Consider the following 14,278-nt stretch of genomic DNA (forward strand, 5'->3'; position numbering starts at 1 on the left):
TACCCCCCAACTGATTCTACTAACTATCTAATTCATTATGATTGCTATACCAGAGTGTCAAGAACAGAGCCACGTCCACATTCCCAAATGGCTTCGGCTGGTTGTTGAATGTTCTCAATAAAGGGTAGGTATATTTGTTCCGCTTGCGGGCTTTCCTATACCAGCACACTTATTGGCGTCTGAGCTGCTCCGTCCCAGCTCCCGCTCTAGCTTTATTTGCAAGCGACGGCTTTCGCAAGGCCATGCCTTGCATCGAAGCATTACCGGTTGCTGATACGTGTCCCTCGTCATGATGCCCGTGGCCTTCTGACGTTCTGCAATCGCTCTGCAATTGCAAGAGTACTTTAAGGCAGGATATCGTTCACTTATTAAGCCACACATACTCGGCTTGTGAATTTGTGTGATTGAAAAGGAAACTTCAGGTAGATTTGGGTTCCGACCCGTTGACAGCGAAGCAAGCGTAGGAGCCTGCATGTTTTAGATTCTTCTTCGGGCAGGGCTGTGTATCCATAGTCCTAAGCTGAGCCACCCCAGGAACGCGAGTATCATTGGCTTGTTATAGAGGCTCAGTAAACCTCTTGCTAAAGTTAGCGCTGGTTCCTCTCGACTGGCTTACGAACTTCAACGCGTCACATTGAGGATCCAACATCCGGGTTTGACCGGCTGCCCCCGGTTTATATTGTATCAGTTCGTCAATCTGCCTATATAAGTCACACGCATCGCCAATATATCAAGCTGTATATCCCACCGTTTTTGTTCAGCAACTTGGCATAGCATATCAAGGTACCTAGGAATTCCCCACCTCAAGTCTTTAGCTATGAAGTACCTTGTCAACCCTCTAGCAGCCATAGCTGTATCTCCTTTTCTGGTCTCTGCTATAGCACATACTTGTCCTCCCCTCGGTCAAGTTCTTCCGCCACCAACAGCTCCTAATAGTAACCAAGTCCTCAAGAAGGCTACGCAGAAGTTAGGTTCGACGCTCAAATCTCATTTCACCTCGAATCTAAACTCCAGTGGCGTGTCTGTCATCGTCAAGTCAATACATGAAGATCTGCCGATGTTCAGCTATCACTACACACCGCCTGAACTATCCGGGATTGGAACTGAGGAAATTAATGAGAAGACGATTTTCAGAGTGGGCAGTTTATCCAAGCTGCTCCCTGCATTAGCAGCTCTGCAGATCGATGGAATTCGCATGGACGATTCAGTGCTGAAGTATATCCCAGAGCTGAAGAATGCCCCAACAGCTGGCTCTGTGGAGTCGATTGCTTGGGATGAAGTGACTGTCGACTCATTGATGACGCACCTGTCTGGTCTTCCCACTGATAGTAAGCTCATTCTCTATCCACCTGTCTGGTTCCTTCTACATCCGAAATGACTGGCTGATCTTTGAATACAGCGGCCATGGATTTGGGTGTCTTTCCGATCGGACTATGGCAACAAATCGGTTTGCCACCCATACCTCAAGGCACTGGACCCAGCTGCTCTGGCCTACCCGGCACTGCTCCTTGCACAAAAGAGGACCTCGTCAACGACTTGAAAAAGAGAGAACCCGTTTATCAGCCTTACACAAGCCCTTCATATTCCAATGTTGGCTTTGCCATTCTTGGAATGGTCATCGATGCTGCAATCAACGGGTCTTACATAGACGCTATCCAAAACGGGGTCTTTGATGCTGTCGGCATGAAAAGCTCTTCGTTCAATGGATATGTCGAGTCTTTCCCCCAAATCGGCTTCGTCCCCGTTGGAGAGACGACCTGGAATGCTACCTTGGGTGTTTTTGAGGGGTAAGCTCAGCCCCTCCCCGGGTTTGCCCTGACACACACTGGCAGGAAGATATCTTACTAACCCGTCTGTAGTGCTGGTGGGATGTTCTCTAGCACCTCGGATCTGATCGCGTTCGCTGAAGGAGTTCTTACGAGCCGCTTCCTTAGCCCACGCCGCACGCGAGAATGGATGAAACCGCGAAGTCATACCTCGTCCTGGGGCTATTCAGTCGGCGCGCCTTGGGAGATTGTTCGAAGCGATCGTCTCACGGCCGACGGCCGCATCGTTGACTTGTACACCAAAAGTGGCGATCTAGGCCTCTATCATGCCCTCCTTGGACTGGTTCCTGATTATGACCTTTCTCTTGCTCTTCTTGCTGCCGGTGCTGAAGTAAGCGCGGAAACGACTGCCAAGATCTTCAGCACCATCGTCGAAGCGTTGATTCCCGCTGTTGACGAGGCAGGGCGAGCTGAGGCATCAGCCGCAACGGGGGCTTTGGTGGGTACATACTCTGAACAAGCGACAAACTCGAGCATTGTGTTGAGCATCAATGCGGAAAACGCGCTCGTCATAAAGAAATTTGTCGTCCGAGGCTTTGATGTGCTTCACCACCCTGATCTCTACAGTCTCGATGCTCTTTCGCTTGGGGAAGGATCTCTTCCTAAAAGTCCCTATGTCGACGCTCGGTTATACCCAACCAATCTCATGGGTCAAACACATGATGGCGTCAACAAAAGGTCATGGCGAGCGGTGTATGAGACTAGGACTGTGAAAGAGCAATTGGCTCAAGACGCAAGGCTGGTCGCAAAACAGGGCAGTTGCCAGTCGTGGTTTCAGCTGGATCGAGCTGCCTATGACTTCCACAGCATAGGCGATTTTGTTTTCAGTTATGGGAATGGGAATGGCGTGGAAGCCATCACAAATGCTGCTTTTAACATAACGCTTTCTAAAGGCTGTTAAACGCATTGCAGCGTGGGCAAGCCGCCTTTGGAGCCATTTGCTTCATTCGGCTCCCAACCCATTATTATATACAGCTACAGATTCGGTGTTTCCTACTCCTCATCCTCTCGTCAAAAAGATGAATAGGCCAATTATTCGTAAAGTCGTTTCTACGCGTTCTTATAGTTCGCTTAGAAGTGTGACCAAGTTGCACCAAGTTGCCTAAAAGAGGGATGATCTGGGGAGGGGCGCTCTACAGTTTTGCGCATTCTATCACACCTTGTTTGCAGCAGTATCGCATCTGCACAGTGATTGCTCCGATGAGGAGCTCGCTCGGCAGTCGAATTTATATCAGTCGAGTAATGCCGCTTGTCCGCTCGCGCTAAAACCGGGCGATTGAAGATACCATTCATCGGCTTTACAGAAACACGCAGAAAACCGATGAATGCAGAAGCAGATGTATGGACATCAAAAGCCATGTGCTATATAAGTTGTACACTGTGGCTTTGCAAAAGCTCTTCCAATTATATAGGCATTGCGGCCAAAGGTTGTTAAGACCGTCTTAGTTTGAAATCACCCGATGCTCCTACGTTCGGCTGAACACATGCAAGAATGGTGTCGCACTATTCCCACAGCCATAGAGTCTGGCACTCTTCCAAGCTTTCATGACCCTCCTGGATATGCCTTTTTCGAAAGTTTCCGCCCCTGAAGCTGGCGTGATTGCCGCTGACATCTCGTTGCGGCCAGCCAGCAAGCAACATGTGGAAATTGTTCACGTTGAGGGGCCGTGCCGATAGAGCGCTGACGATGCGGTCAAGGCCCTTGGCGAGTTACTTGGCCAAACGACCAAGGCAGAGGCGGTGCCGCGCTCGCAATGGCAGGCAGCTCTCGAGAGTGCCATGAGCCCAAGTCTCGCTGACCTTCTCATTAAAGCTAATGACGGCTAAAACAAGGGGGCATGGTCGATGTTGAGCCAGGTTCAAGTGAAGCTTGCTACGGGACCGCTGATTCAGGCGCAGTAACATGGGAGTCGAGGATGTGCTCAGCGCATGAATGGTGGAGCTGTGAATAGTTCGGTTCTGACTGGTATCAGAGTCACAATTATACTCACCATTACCTTTCATTAAGCGTTCACATATACAATGATTGTCGGTCATTGAATGCGTAGTGGCAACATTTCGATAATCGCTTTCGGAATACCGGTGTGAGATATTTTAGAACATTTACTTACCAGCTGCGATTGCGGTGAAAAGAATCAGGCGTAACGAGATGACGATGACGGTCAACTAATATACTGCTGTAGGTCGGTAGCTAGGTCTGCATCTTGTTTTATCTGAGTCCCTAAGCAATAAAACATGCATTGCTTATCTGCTGAGCAACCTGTAATGCAATTGACACGGCCGTTTTGAACCATGAGTTGTCGTGATACGTCTTTCCCGTAGATTGCCCCGAGCTTTGTTAATCCATCGGCATCCTCATAGAGACGTTGCTTGTCCTTAGCGGACATTGATATCTCATTTTGCAGCAAATCTGCTCTTCCTCCTCAACGTCGCGCCGTAAAAGTACAGCACAAATATCCCTATCACGCCGCCACAACTCAACCCAGCCAACAAGCTCACTCCTTTGCCAACACCAAGATTTATAAACAAGGGACGCGAAAAGTGAATCGCACCACATCCTATACTGCTCCGAACGAAATCGTTTGCGGCGAACAAGCTGGCGCTATATACGGGATAGCTAATCGCGATATATATGAAGATGACCTGGAAGACGGTGAAAATTCCCACCACAAAGATTGTAATACCAATGGTGGGGACGATCCAGGGAATCTTTGGGCTAGAGTTTCCTGTCCAGCCGAATAAGAAAAGCCCGATTGGCACAAGGAAACTCGTAGGGAGGCCACAAACAAGACGGCGCTCGGGCTTGCCCAGCCCCTGCGTCTTGAGCTCCGGCTCGAAGACGAATCTGAGGTATGCGACGTAAAAGGCGATGGCGATGGAGACACCGACGCTAATGGAGAGAAATATCAGGCCAACTTCGCCCGCATTCATTCCATAACCGTTGGTTGGAGAAGCACGGCCAGGGAGTCCTGTGGAATACACAAACGGAAAGACTTCGAAGAATGAATAGAAGATGCCGTACATCAAGCCAGTATACAAACTAGTGAAGAGTACTGAGGGGTCGAACAGATTGATCTGGAAGGGCCGCCAGAGGTTCTGCACCACAATCTCCTTGACTTTGAGCCTAGCTTGTTCCATTTCCGACTGAGACTGCAGATGGCTGTTCCCGGTCACCCTGCGGAGACGCCGAGCACGCCGTAGCAAGATATTGGGCGTGGACGTCTCAGGAAGGAAGAAGAACATGAAGACGAACACGGGACTTGCGAGCCAAAGGATTTCCCACAGTGACCAGTGCCAGTTCGTAGCTGGGACTGAGAAGCCAGACAGAATGGGCCCAATGGCTGGACCGGCAGTGGCGAATGCAGCCCAACCTGTAAGCGCGTAAGGCAGCTTGACGAGGTTGTAGATATCACCGAGGGACGCGCCGCCAGTCGCCAAACAAGGAGAGCCGAAGAAACCCTGTAGGAAGCGCAAGACGATCAATGCAGGAAAATTGTTGACGGTGGCGGTTCCGGCTGAAATGGCAACAAAGATGCCAAAGGTGACGATGTAGGGCGGATTGCGACCAATCAAGGGGATCTCGGAAAGGGGCGAAAACAGCAGAGGCCCAATACCATATCCAAGCACATAAAGGGAAAGCCCAAGTGATGCAACTTCTGGCCCGACGCCAAACTTTGCTTCAATAAATGGCTGAGACGGGGTTATGATAGCAGACCCGATGTAGACGGCGAGGGTGTAGAGGTATATCTGCAAAACAACAAAGACTTTCTTCTTGGATGACCAGTTCTGTGGATTATCTGCATCGTCGGTCGAGTACCAGTCAACCAAGGTGATGCCACTCTCCAATTTCTTTGGGTGAATGATGGAATGCTGTGACCGCACGTTCTCTTGGAGAGTCGCCGCGGAATACTCCTGCTGAAGGGCGGCTAATGACCCAACGCGGGACATCTGAGATCGCGAAGTAATCTTGGACAACGCGTCATCATCTAGACTGCTCCCTTCTGACGAGTGTGACAAGGAATCTGTAGAAGGTTGCTCAATGAGTTGACGGTGCCTATCATCACTGCGGTCTTCGCTCAAGGTGCCAGCCCCGACGTCAGGAGGGGTCGTTGCGCCCGCTGAATAGTCATTGATGAACAAGTCCAGATAATTAAACGACGGTTGCTCCTCAGGATACTTGAGATGTTTCCGCTTCGTTATCCATCTGATTATCGCCCCGAACGTGGTGTCACGAAGAAGGTCAGACATGTTGCATAGTACCAGTGTTGCAAAGTTCCCTGGCTGGCGTGGTGACTATATCATGACATGGTCGTAACTTATATCGTCGAAAAGCCAGTAGATACCTAAGTATTCTGTAATGCTCTGTTGAAGAAACGACGTGATTATAAAGGATGAACTAAACTAGTTGGTTCGAAGTTTATTCTGCAGTCTTCCTCTCAGCTCGGGCGGCAGATGCTCCCCATCTTGTCTAGCGCAGCATGGCATTGTGCTGTAAACGAATCATGGCTTTGGAGTCTGTCATCCTATGAGCGAAGCGTCATGGCTAAAGCAAACGACGGCGTTAGAATGCCAGAGACGAGACCCACGATCATGGTTCAAGAGTCTGTCAAGTCAATTATGCAGCTCAAGTCATCACCTATTAATATGAGATAGACACAAGGTCTAATGCGAACACTTCAATTATGAGTCCGGCCAGTTTATTGATTTCTAGACGATTGTAAAACAGGCCAATACCGCAGTCGGTGCGCGCCTGTGCTCAGTATCTACTGATTCGAGTCTCTTCCAGACAACGCTTAATGGTAAGAGAAAACATGCGTCGAAATTTGTTGTCCGTTTGCGTCATATCGCTTAGGGATGACATTGAGCAGACCGTTAACATCTCTTGGCTCATAGTCAAGAGCGAGAGCGGCCTGGATAAGAACATCCATCCCATAGTTCTCCTTCAGCCAGTAGGAGAACATGTCCATACCAGCAACAGCACCAGATCCCGTCCAGATATTCCCGTCAACAACCCACTTCTTATCCACAGTCCATTTAACCTTTGGCCATTGTTTCTTGGCGTACTCGAACTCGATGTTGTTGACGGTGGCGTGCTTTCCATCAAGGACTCCTGCCGCAGCGGCGACGGAAGCACCAGTGCAATTTGTAAATAGTAGCTTCCCGGCAGAGACGTGACGGCGGATCAAGTCGGCGAATTTCTGATGCAGTTCGAAGCCAATTGGATTCGGCCCACCAAGCAACAGCATATCCAGCTCAGGGCATTCGTCAACGGTAGTCGTGGGCACAATACTGATCGACCCAGTAAGCTTCACCGGATCTCGAGTGACGCCGATGTGGTGAAAGTCGAATTGCGGCGCACGATCAATTGTGGCTTGATCTATAGGACCAAGGGACCGCAGCCCTTCCATAAGATCTTTGGAGGCGCACGTGAGAAGATCACTTGGGCCAGCCACATCGAGCGCTTGATACTCGAAAGCCAGGACTCCGACCTGAATGCGCGCCATTGTGAGGAAGAGCAAGCGATACTGAGACGGGCGGATGATTGAATGGGTGTTCCCATGATAATGCCACTGATTCTTTGCCCAATATATAGCTGAACTCTTCTCGATGTACGAGGCGTGGCGACTTTCCCCTCTTTGTTTTCTCGTTGATATGCATGGATCGTATCCGAGACGTTTCGGCATCTGTCACCCCCTTGCATTTTTAGTTTAGCAGGGCGATGATAGTAGTACCTCATTCCAAGTTGTGTAGGATACTTTCTCACAAGACCACATCAGCTTCTTCATCCAGGGTCAATCAGTGTCAAAGATCGGTATCGACAGAAAGTCATTCCTCGCTCAATTTACTCGAATTAGGGTAGCAGATGGCAGACACCGACGGCATCATGTCTGTCCGATTTTCCGACAGCCATCGGCTGCTTCAGTTACATTGGGCGGGGCTGTGCCGCTGCTTAGGTGCTCCATTCCGAGGTTCCTGGGCTATTACGTATCGAAAGGCCATTCAATCTACATTCGCGTCAAGTGAAGACCAAACGGCCGTGCCCAAGTACATTGTGATCGCAGCCAGCAGAAGTATGATCAAAAAGGACGGCCAGTGGCATCTCCTTGTTACCGGGTGAAGGTTTACGATCAAGTAGTGAGTAATTTGAAGCAAAGATGCCACGTTGACCGAGACAAAGGGGCTGGATGAGTGCCAGTTTGGCAGGATATCACTCCTATGTTGGCTGAGCTTGGTGGACACAGGGGAGCTGCAATATCACCTTGCAGTAAGGAATTCCCGAACGCGCCTCCTTTTGACTTTTCATTTCCTTCTTCCTCCCCTAACTGACATCCTGACTCAGCCGAAGCGATGGAGCTACAATCATCTGGGTAGAATGGAATGTGCATCTTTCATTGTGATAATGCGCCGTATGTCCACCCCCCGGTCGTTCCCCAAAGGTCCTGGAGTATCGTGTCACCGCCGTCGCCTAAGCCACCCGCCATATCTGCCGGCAATTCCATCGTTGACAAGTCGCCTGCCATTGCCATGGTCGATTGCCATAGCTCCAGCTGCGCATCCATGCTCCCATCTAGCATGGGGCATCCCAGACTCAGTTTTCTGGGCGCCATTTGTCGTCTGTGATTTATGAGGTCAACGCGTTGATTATACTTATCCCTCACAACCCCCAGAATTGCGCGCATTGCGGAGAGAACGTCGATTGTCTTGTCTGCGATTTTGGGGGCCTTCTCCTCGCATAATCTCTCCAGGACCTCGCCAAGCTGCAGGCGGGATCGCGCCCAGCAGGTATCAAACTCGGGGCATTCGGGGGTTGCGAGCGTGAGCCGGATGGCGAGGATTATACCAGAGATGAATCTGCACCAGTCGGCAGTGGAGAAGGTTGCCTTGATCGTGTCGTCGAGGCCGAGAACATAAGTAAGTAACTGACGTGTGACGTCTACGCTGGCATACAACTCGGAAATTTCAGGGAGCAGTGGCGGCCGTCCTTTGGTTAGACGTAGGGGCAGGCGAGTCAACCTGAAGAGAGCGCCAGCTTGAAGGCACAAATGGACAAACAAGCTCTGCATATAGACGACGGCTTGAACAACGTCAGTCTCACGTAGACGCTGCTAGTAAATAGGGCAGAACAGGGAGTTTTGATCAGCGATGGAAACGCTCAAAACTTACGCGTGGAGGCAACGTGTGGAGGTATGCATGACTCTATGTTCTGGAGCTGCGCTTTGAGACCCAGCAAAACGAGCCGACTCTGCTGATGCGACTGATCGCTGCCATCGTTGATTGTGCGAAGCGCTTCGGTGCCCGTACTGGATAGTCGCACAAGGGAAGCCAGCACAGCGTCGTTTTCGACGCCGCTGCATTCAAGCATCTTGCAGCAATTTTCAGTCCACTTGGACCATTCTTGGGGAGCCTGGTCGCGACTCTGCCACTCTCGCGGGACCCTAGGTTACGTCAAAGAAAGGATTGGTATCTCTGGGGCAAGAAGGCAAGACCAAGCGGGCGACTAACGTAGAGACGAGGTAGAAACAGCCGAGATATGCACGTATTCTGTCGAGCTGTTGCGTCGTCGTCACTGGCTCGCCGGGACTATGCAGCCCCGTTTGTGCCTCCCGATCTAATCCTAGGTCATGGATAACCTCCGTTGCCATGCAAAGATACCGGAACGGCTGCTTGTTCCTTGGTCGGAGATGGAACGGATACCTGATATAATTATCTTGTGAGTATCTATACACACCAGTAGGCTTCATGGCAGAACGAAGCCGCCAAGTGGATACTTACCAGGCGCAGTAAATGAGGATGCCCTGGAGGATTTCCAACGTTCTTTCTCCACAGGCGACAAACTTCAATCCAAGGATTCTCCTGAACTCCTCGTCATATAGGCTATTTCCTTGTATACTCCGTGTTCCGGACGCTGCAGCAAGAGTAGCCAGCAGAACAAAAGGCCTAGATGACGCAAGTAGGGAGACGGAGGCATCTGCATCCAGTTCAATACAAGGAAAGTGGCACAGCATTGAGTGAAACGAGATGAGAAGACATTCGGCAGAGGCAAGGTTAAAGGACGGCTTGGCCTGGAAATCCGGGTTGTGGTCACTGGCTGTGGCTAATGCGGGAGTAGAGTCCAGGCTACGCGTAGTGCTCTCGGGCTGAGATGGGCCGGAGCCGTCCTCGTGAGGAACGAGGTTGTCGAAGAAGTTGGCGTGAGCGTCACGGAGAGACTCGAAGTCTTCCTCCACGTCCACCTTGAGGGGTATGTTAAAATCAATGGTGAAGCTTTTGGACGGTACGGCAGGTGGGTGAGGGTTTGCCTCAGAAGCTGAGCTCTGTTCAAAGCTGGGTATCGGTCAGCTGCGTGCGATTCTATGGTCGCACAAAAGATTCACGCAGCAGGGTTGGGACATGGCTTGACTTGACTCACACCCGGCGCCGCACTCGAGGCTTCGCCCTCACAATGCACTCTCGCTTGGAAGCAAGGCATCTAACCCGAGCTAATTCAGCATCCCTTTGAAGGCGCAAGACGGAGCCGATGGAGGACAGCTCCTGAATGGCATGTATCTTACTTGCGGCAGACGTCAGGCTTTTCACTTGGGCGACATCGAATCTTGTTATCGCGGCAAGCCTCACAAGCCGCCAGAATCCTCTTCCTCGGCAGATTGTCGCCGCTGGGTTGTGGCGCGGCATCAGCCATCTCGGCGAAGAGAATGAGCTCGGAAGCCGACGAGACAGCTCAATTGAACAGCATTTGAGGGCTAAAGACGTCCGGACGGTGAGAAGAGCAGCAAAGCTTTGGTATGACGCGGAAAATGTAGGGAGTGTTTCGTCAGTGTCATCAAAGGCTGTCGATTGCATGTGGGGTTCCAGGCTACCTACCTTAGGTATTCACGGATACGTATCGTGCTTTAACTCTGTCCCTGATTGGCTGTCTTCCTGTCATCACGCATGGCTTCTTTTTATGCTGGCACAGTGCATTCAGGCACAGATTTTGCCGAATTCGGCATCTGATTCTTCGCTTCAGAGATCTGGTTGACAGGGAACCCCCAAAACATCATGAAGTCGCATACCGCGTGCTGGGGACGCCTACCTGTTGACATTGTGTGAGCATAACCCCAATAATACTGCCGAATCGATGTATAATGAGGATGCTCGACTTTCACCTAGTAAGAACAGTTGTAATAATAAGAGCTGTACTAGAAGATGCAAATTTACACATCTTAGTGGTAGTACCGAAAGCGACGTCCACTCAACCGGAAAGGCATCCGCTAGGTACATATCGTCTCAATTTGCTAGTCTTAATAATGGCTACTCATTTGGCTGATTTGCTCACTTGCTCCCGGCCTCCTCTTGACCGTCATGATAATGTCAGAGGCCCTGGGAATTAAGCTGTTGTGGATTTTCCACTCTTTCTTCGGGTCTGCCAACTCGAAATCGAAGAGAGTAATGAGCGTTGCCACCGTCTTGCTCACCTCCATCTTACCGAGGTTCATCCCGATGCACTTTCTTGAGCCAGCCGAGAAGGACAAGTCCACGTTGTTCAAATGCTGCAAGCGGCTTTTGTACTCGTCGGCAGTTTCGCCATCGGCTTGCAGCCAGCGCTCAGGGCGGAACTCTTCGGCGTCGGCTCCCCAAACCTCCTTGTTTCTGTGCAGCACATACGCGTTGAACCCGACCGCTGTCCCTGCAGGCACGAGCGACCCGTCAGGAAGCGGCAGTCCTCCGTTTGGGACGTACCGCTCCTGTGCGAAACAGTTACCGGGCAAGTATCGGAAACACTCTCGAGAGACAGCCTCCAGGTAGGGGAGCTGCCTGGACTCGGCGTAAGGAACTGGGAGCTGTGTAAATTTGGCCGCGAGGATCTCGCTTCTCAGGCGATCGTAGACGGCACGGTGCTTAAGCGAGAGGTAGAAGATGGAGCGCAAGCTCGCTGCCGTCGTGTCAGCTCCGGCGGCGACGTTGACGAGCATGTAGGAGAGAATGCGATAAACGTCGACGACTTCGGGGTTCTGCTGCTGGGCCTCCAGATAGCGATCTAGAAAGTCGGGCTTGGATTGGTCGTGGCCGTCTTCGCCCTTTATACGCGCCATTAAATGTCCAAGACAGATGCCCGTGATGGTTCCAAAAGACGGCGGACCAATTCGCACGATTGGGTTCTTGTCGAGAAATTGGTCGAGCACCGGATTCATGCCAACTGTGACAAGATAATCGTAGGCTTTGTCTGACACACCCAAGGTGCCGTCAAAGTCGTGGCCTTTCTCGAGATATCCGACAGCTTGACTCCACGTAGTCTTGGCCACCACATCCATTGCATCTGGGAAAGTAAGCTTAATTCTTTAAGATGATCGTTAGGCAGCCTTACAGAATAACATCCATTCTGAAAAGTCAAAGGATGGTCCGAATATCTCGTCTCTAGCGAACCGTTGGTCCATCACCCCACACAGGGTGGCGAGCACGGCGTCGACATGGGGCTCAAGATGCGCCACGCCAGCAGCGGAAAAATACTTTGCAATTGGCTTCTTTATGCGTGCATGCTCTTCTGGTCGAATTTCTGAAAAGATATTGAAGTAGAGCTTGCCTTCGACCATTGCTCCAGAAACGCCGTGCCATTCAGTCTACGTGAAGGCACGTCAGTGTGTCAGCCAAATGCCATTCTCCACCCTTTCCCTGCTTCATCTTTGCCTTCTGAATACTCACCTTTCTCCAGACCCCTTGAGTGTCGAAACATATTTTGATCAATGACGAGTAGTCGAGGTCGAGATAGTTAGGGCCCATTCGAACGACGGGCCCGTACTTGTCGTGGAGCTTCTTGCTGATCAGATGCATATCACCTCGATAGGCAAAATACATTCGGTAGAAGTTGGTAAATGCTTGGGTTTGCACGATGTGTTATTGAGGGCTCGCTTGCTGCATGAGAGTTTTGATGGTTTACCTACACGCAAGAACTGGTCCCGGATACTTTCTCAATGGTGAAGTCAAGTACGCGACGGCATGCCACAAGACAAATGTCGCCGTCGGGACAAGCAAAAGGAGCACGGCTGGACGCAGAAACGTGCTTTGATCATCTTGCAGGAGCCCTGCCGCCCATCTAGAATATGGAACAGAGCTGTTGTCCATGCCGCCTGATTCTTATGAGAACTTGGGCAGTTCTCCCCGAAGCGCTAAACAACTGAAGGACTCTGAAGCAACTTCTAAGAGCAGGAATGTGAGGGTTTTCTTTTAGACTGAGTTGAGAAACACCATCTAGAGGTGGTTCAAGCTCGCCTAAACAAGGGTGGGGACTACTCAAACACGCGAGTCGTCCTGTTTCTAGGGCAGACTCACATGTTCATATAGGTGGAGGTCAGTCGGCAGCGAGGAGGTAGCAGCGCCAGGTTGGTTGTGCGATTAGAGCGTAGCTTCCTTGCCCCTATATTCGAGATGAAGAAAACCACTAATCATTTAAAAAAAAGTGTTTCCTCATCACAAGAGAGCCAACGTTAACCAACAGCTCAAGTTCGTCCCCACAACAGATGCAACCAAAAGCCAAGTATCTTGATTGCCTCCATAGGTTGACCCCATGCTAGATCGTTTCATCTTAGAAGAGCAGCAGCATTACTGTTGTATATCTTATATATACAACTATTACTCTCTTGTTTTTAAAAACCGAGCTCGATACTAGAGGGTAACAAGCTGGGACTTTTCATGGGGTATGTGCTGCATTTATGCAAAGGGTCATTATCGGCAAGCTAGTATTCTGTTTTTTACAAGCTCTAGTTAAAGAATTTGGCGTGTGAAGATATTGCAAAGACATAAATAATCCTTGTTCAGATACTTAAACATCGCCCTTTTCCGCAATTAGAAGTTGATTGTAGGGTTGATAACACAAGGGCAAAGACAAATTTATCACTGCCAACCCCGCCGCAGTTCATTCTGCAATCTCTATATGCCTATCTACCTTGCCCACATCATGACACGTGTAACCCCTCACACCGCCCACAAGCTTGCCAGAAGCTAGAAGATAATACGAATGATAGATACTAGATTACAACTGTTTAAACTAACCTCCTTTGACCAGATTCAAGCCGTAGTATTGCGACCCTTAACTATGACAAACATCAGACTAAACTTCGTCTTCAGATCATCCAATAATTTGTCTAGATACCTCCCGAATCTGTACCTGCGCGCTCTTTACGTTTTTGTATTCTATAAGTATATAACAAGCAGACTCTTAACTATGATTCGGCGGTCAAACCGTTTACAGTAATTGAAGTGCCAGGAGCCTGCTATTAATCGTGGCTTTTTCGTATGCAGTCATCACGCAATGTGGGAAAGAGGGGGTGGCTAGGAACTGGTGGCGGAGCGTATTGTATACTCTGCCATTGGACAAACCATCTTCGTATTGGAACGATCCTCTGCAAGACGTCTCTGGCTCTCTTCATCGTTCGAATCATTCCGGACAGACAAAGCCAAGTTATTACATGGTTCCG

At 50.2% G+C, this 14,278-nt stretch overlaps 5 protein-coding genes across 5 annotated transcripts; 1 reads left to right on the top strand and 4 right to left on the bottom strand.

Annotated features, from left to right (window-relative positions):
* Positions 1–817: 817 nt before the first annotated feature.
* On the top strand, positions 818–2,727 carry CCMA1212_008359 (Beta-lactamase-like protein; the record flags this gene model as incomplete). Its single annotated transcript, XM_073705494.1, has 3 exons — positions 818–1,328; positions 1,400–1,787; positions 1,860–2,727. The coding sequence occupies 3 exons, from the start codon at positions 818–820 to the stop codon at positions 2,725–2,727; spliced, it is 1,767 nt and encodes a 588-aa protein (XP_073556138.1).
* A 1,493-nt stretch (positions 2,728–4,220) lies between these two features.
* CCMA1212_008360 (Caffeine resistance protein 5) lies at positions 4,221–6,074 on the bottom strand (the record flags this gene model as incomplete). Its single annotated transcript, XM_073705495.1, has 1 exon — positions 4,221–6,074. The coding sequence occupies one exon, from the start codon at positions 6,072–6,074 to the stop codon at positions 4,221–4,223; it is 1,854 nt and encodes a 617-aa protein (XP_073556325.1).
* Positions 6,075–6,619: 545 nt separating this feature from the next.
* Positions 6,620–7,330, bottom strand: CCMA1212_008361 (Isonitrile hydratase; the record flags this gene model as incomplete). The annotated part of the gene is made up of 1 exon (XM_073705496.1): positions 6,620–7,330. The coding sequence occupies one exon, from the start codon at positions 7,328–7,330 to the stop codon at positions 6,620–6,622; it is 711 nt and encodes a 236-aa protein (XP_073556324.1).
* Positions 7,331–8,215: 885 nt separating this feature from the next.
* Positions 8,216–10,506, bottom strand: CCMA1212_008362 (uncharacterized protein; the record flags this gene model as incomplete). Its single annotated transcript, XM_073705497.1, has 6 exons — positions 8,216–8,901; positions 8,991–9,262; positions 9,330–9,521; positions 9,600–10,151; positions 10,237–10,296; positions 10,379–10,506. The coding sequence occupies 6 exons, from the start codon at positions 10,504–10,506 to the stop codon at positions 8,216–8,218; spliced, it is 1,890 nt and encodes a 629-aa protein (XP_073556327.1).
* Positions 10,507–11,107: 601 nt separating this feature from the next.
* On the bottom strand, positions 11,108–12,931 carry CCMA1212_008363 (Cytochrome P450 monooxygenase; the record flags this gene model as incomplete). Its single annotated transcript, XM_073705498.1, has 4 exons — positions 12,746–12,931; positions 12,507–12,679; positions 12,172–12,424; positions 11,108–12,123 (listed from the first exon to the last, which is right to left on the bottom strand). Exons 1-4 carry the CDS (start codon positions 12,924–12,926, stop codon positions 11,108–11,110), a joined length of 1,623 nt encoding a protein of 540 aa, XP_073556326.1. The 5' UTR covers positions 12,927–12,931.
* Positions 12,932–14,278: the final 1,347 nt, after the last annotated feature.

This window comes from Trichoderma ghanense (genome assembly GCF_004382785.1).
Source record: "Trichoderma ghanense strain CCMA-1212 chromosome Unknown scaffold_11, whole genome shotgun sequence".
Lineage (NCBI taxonomy): Eukaryota > Fungi > Ascomycota > Sordariomycetes > Hypocreales > Hypocreaceae > Trichoderma > Trichoderma ghanense.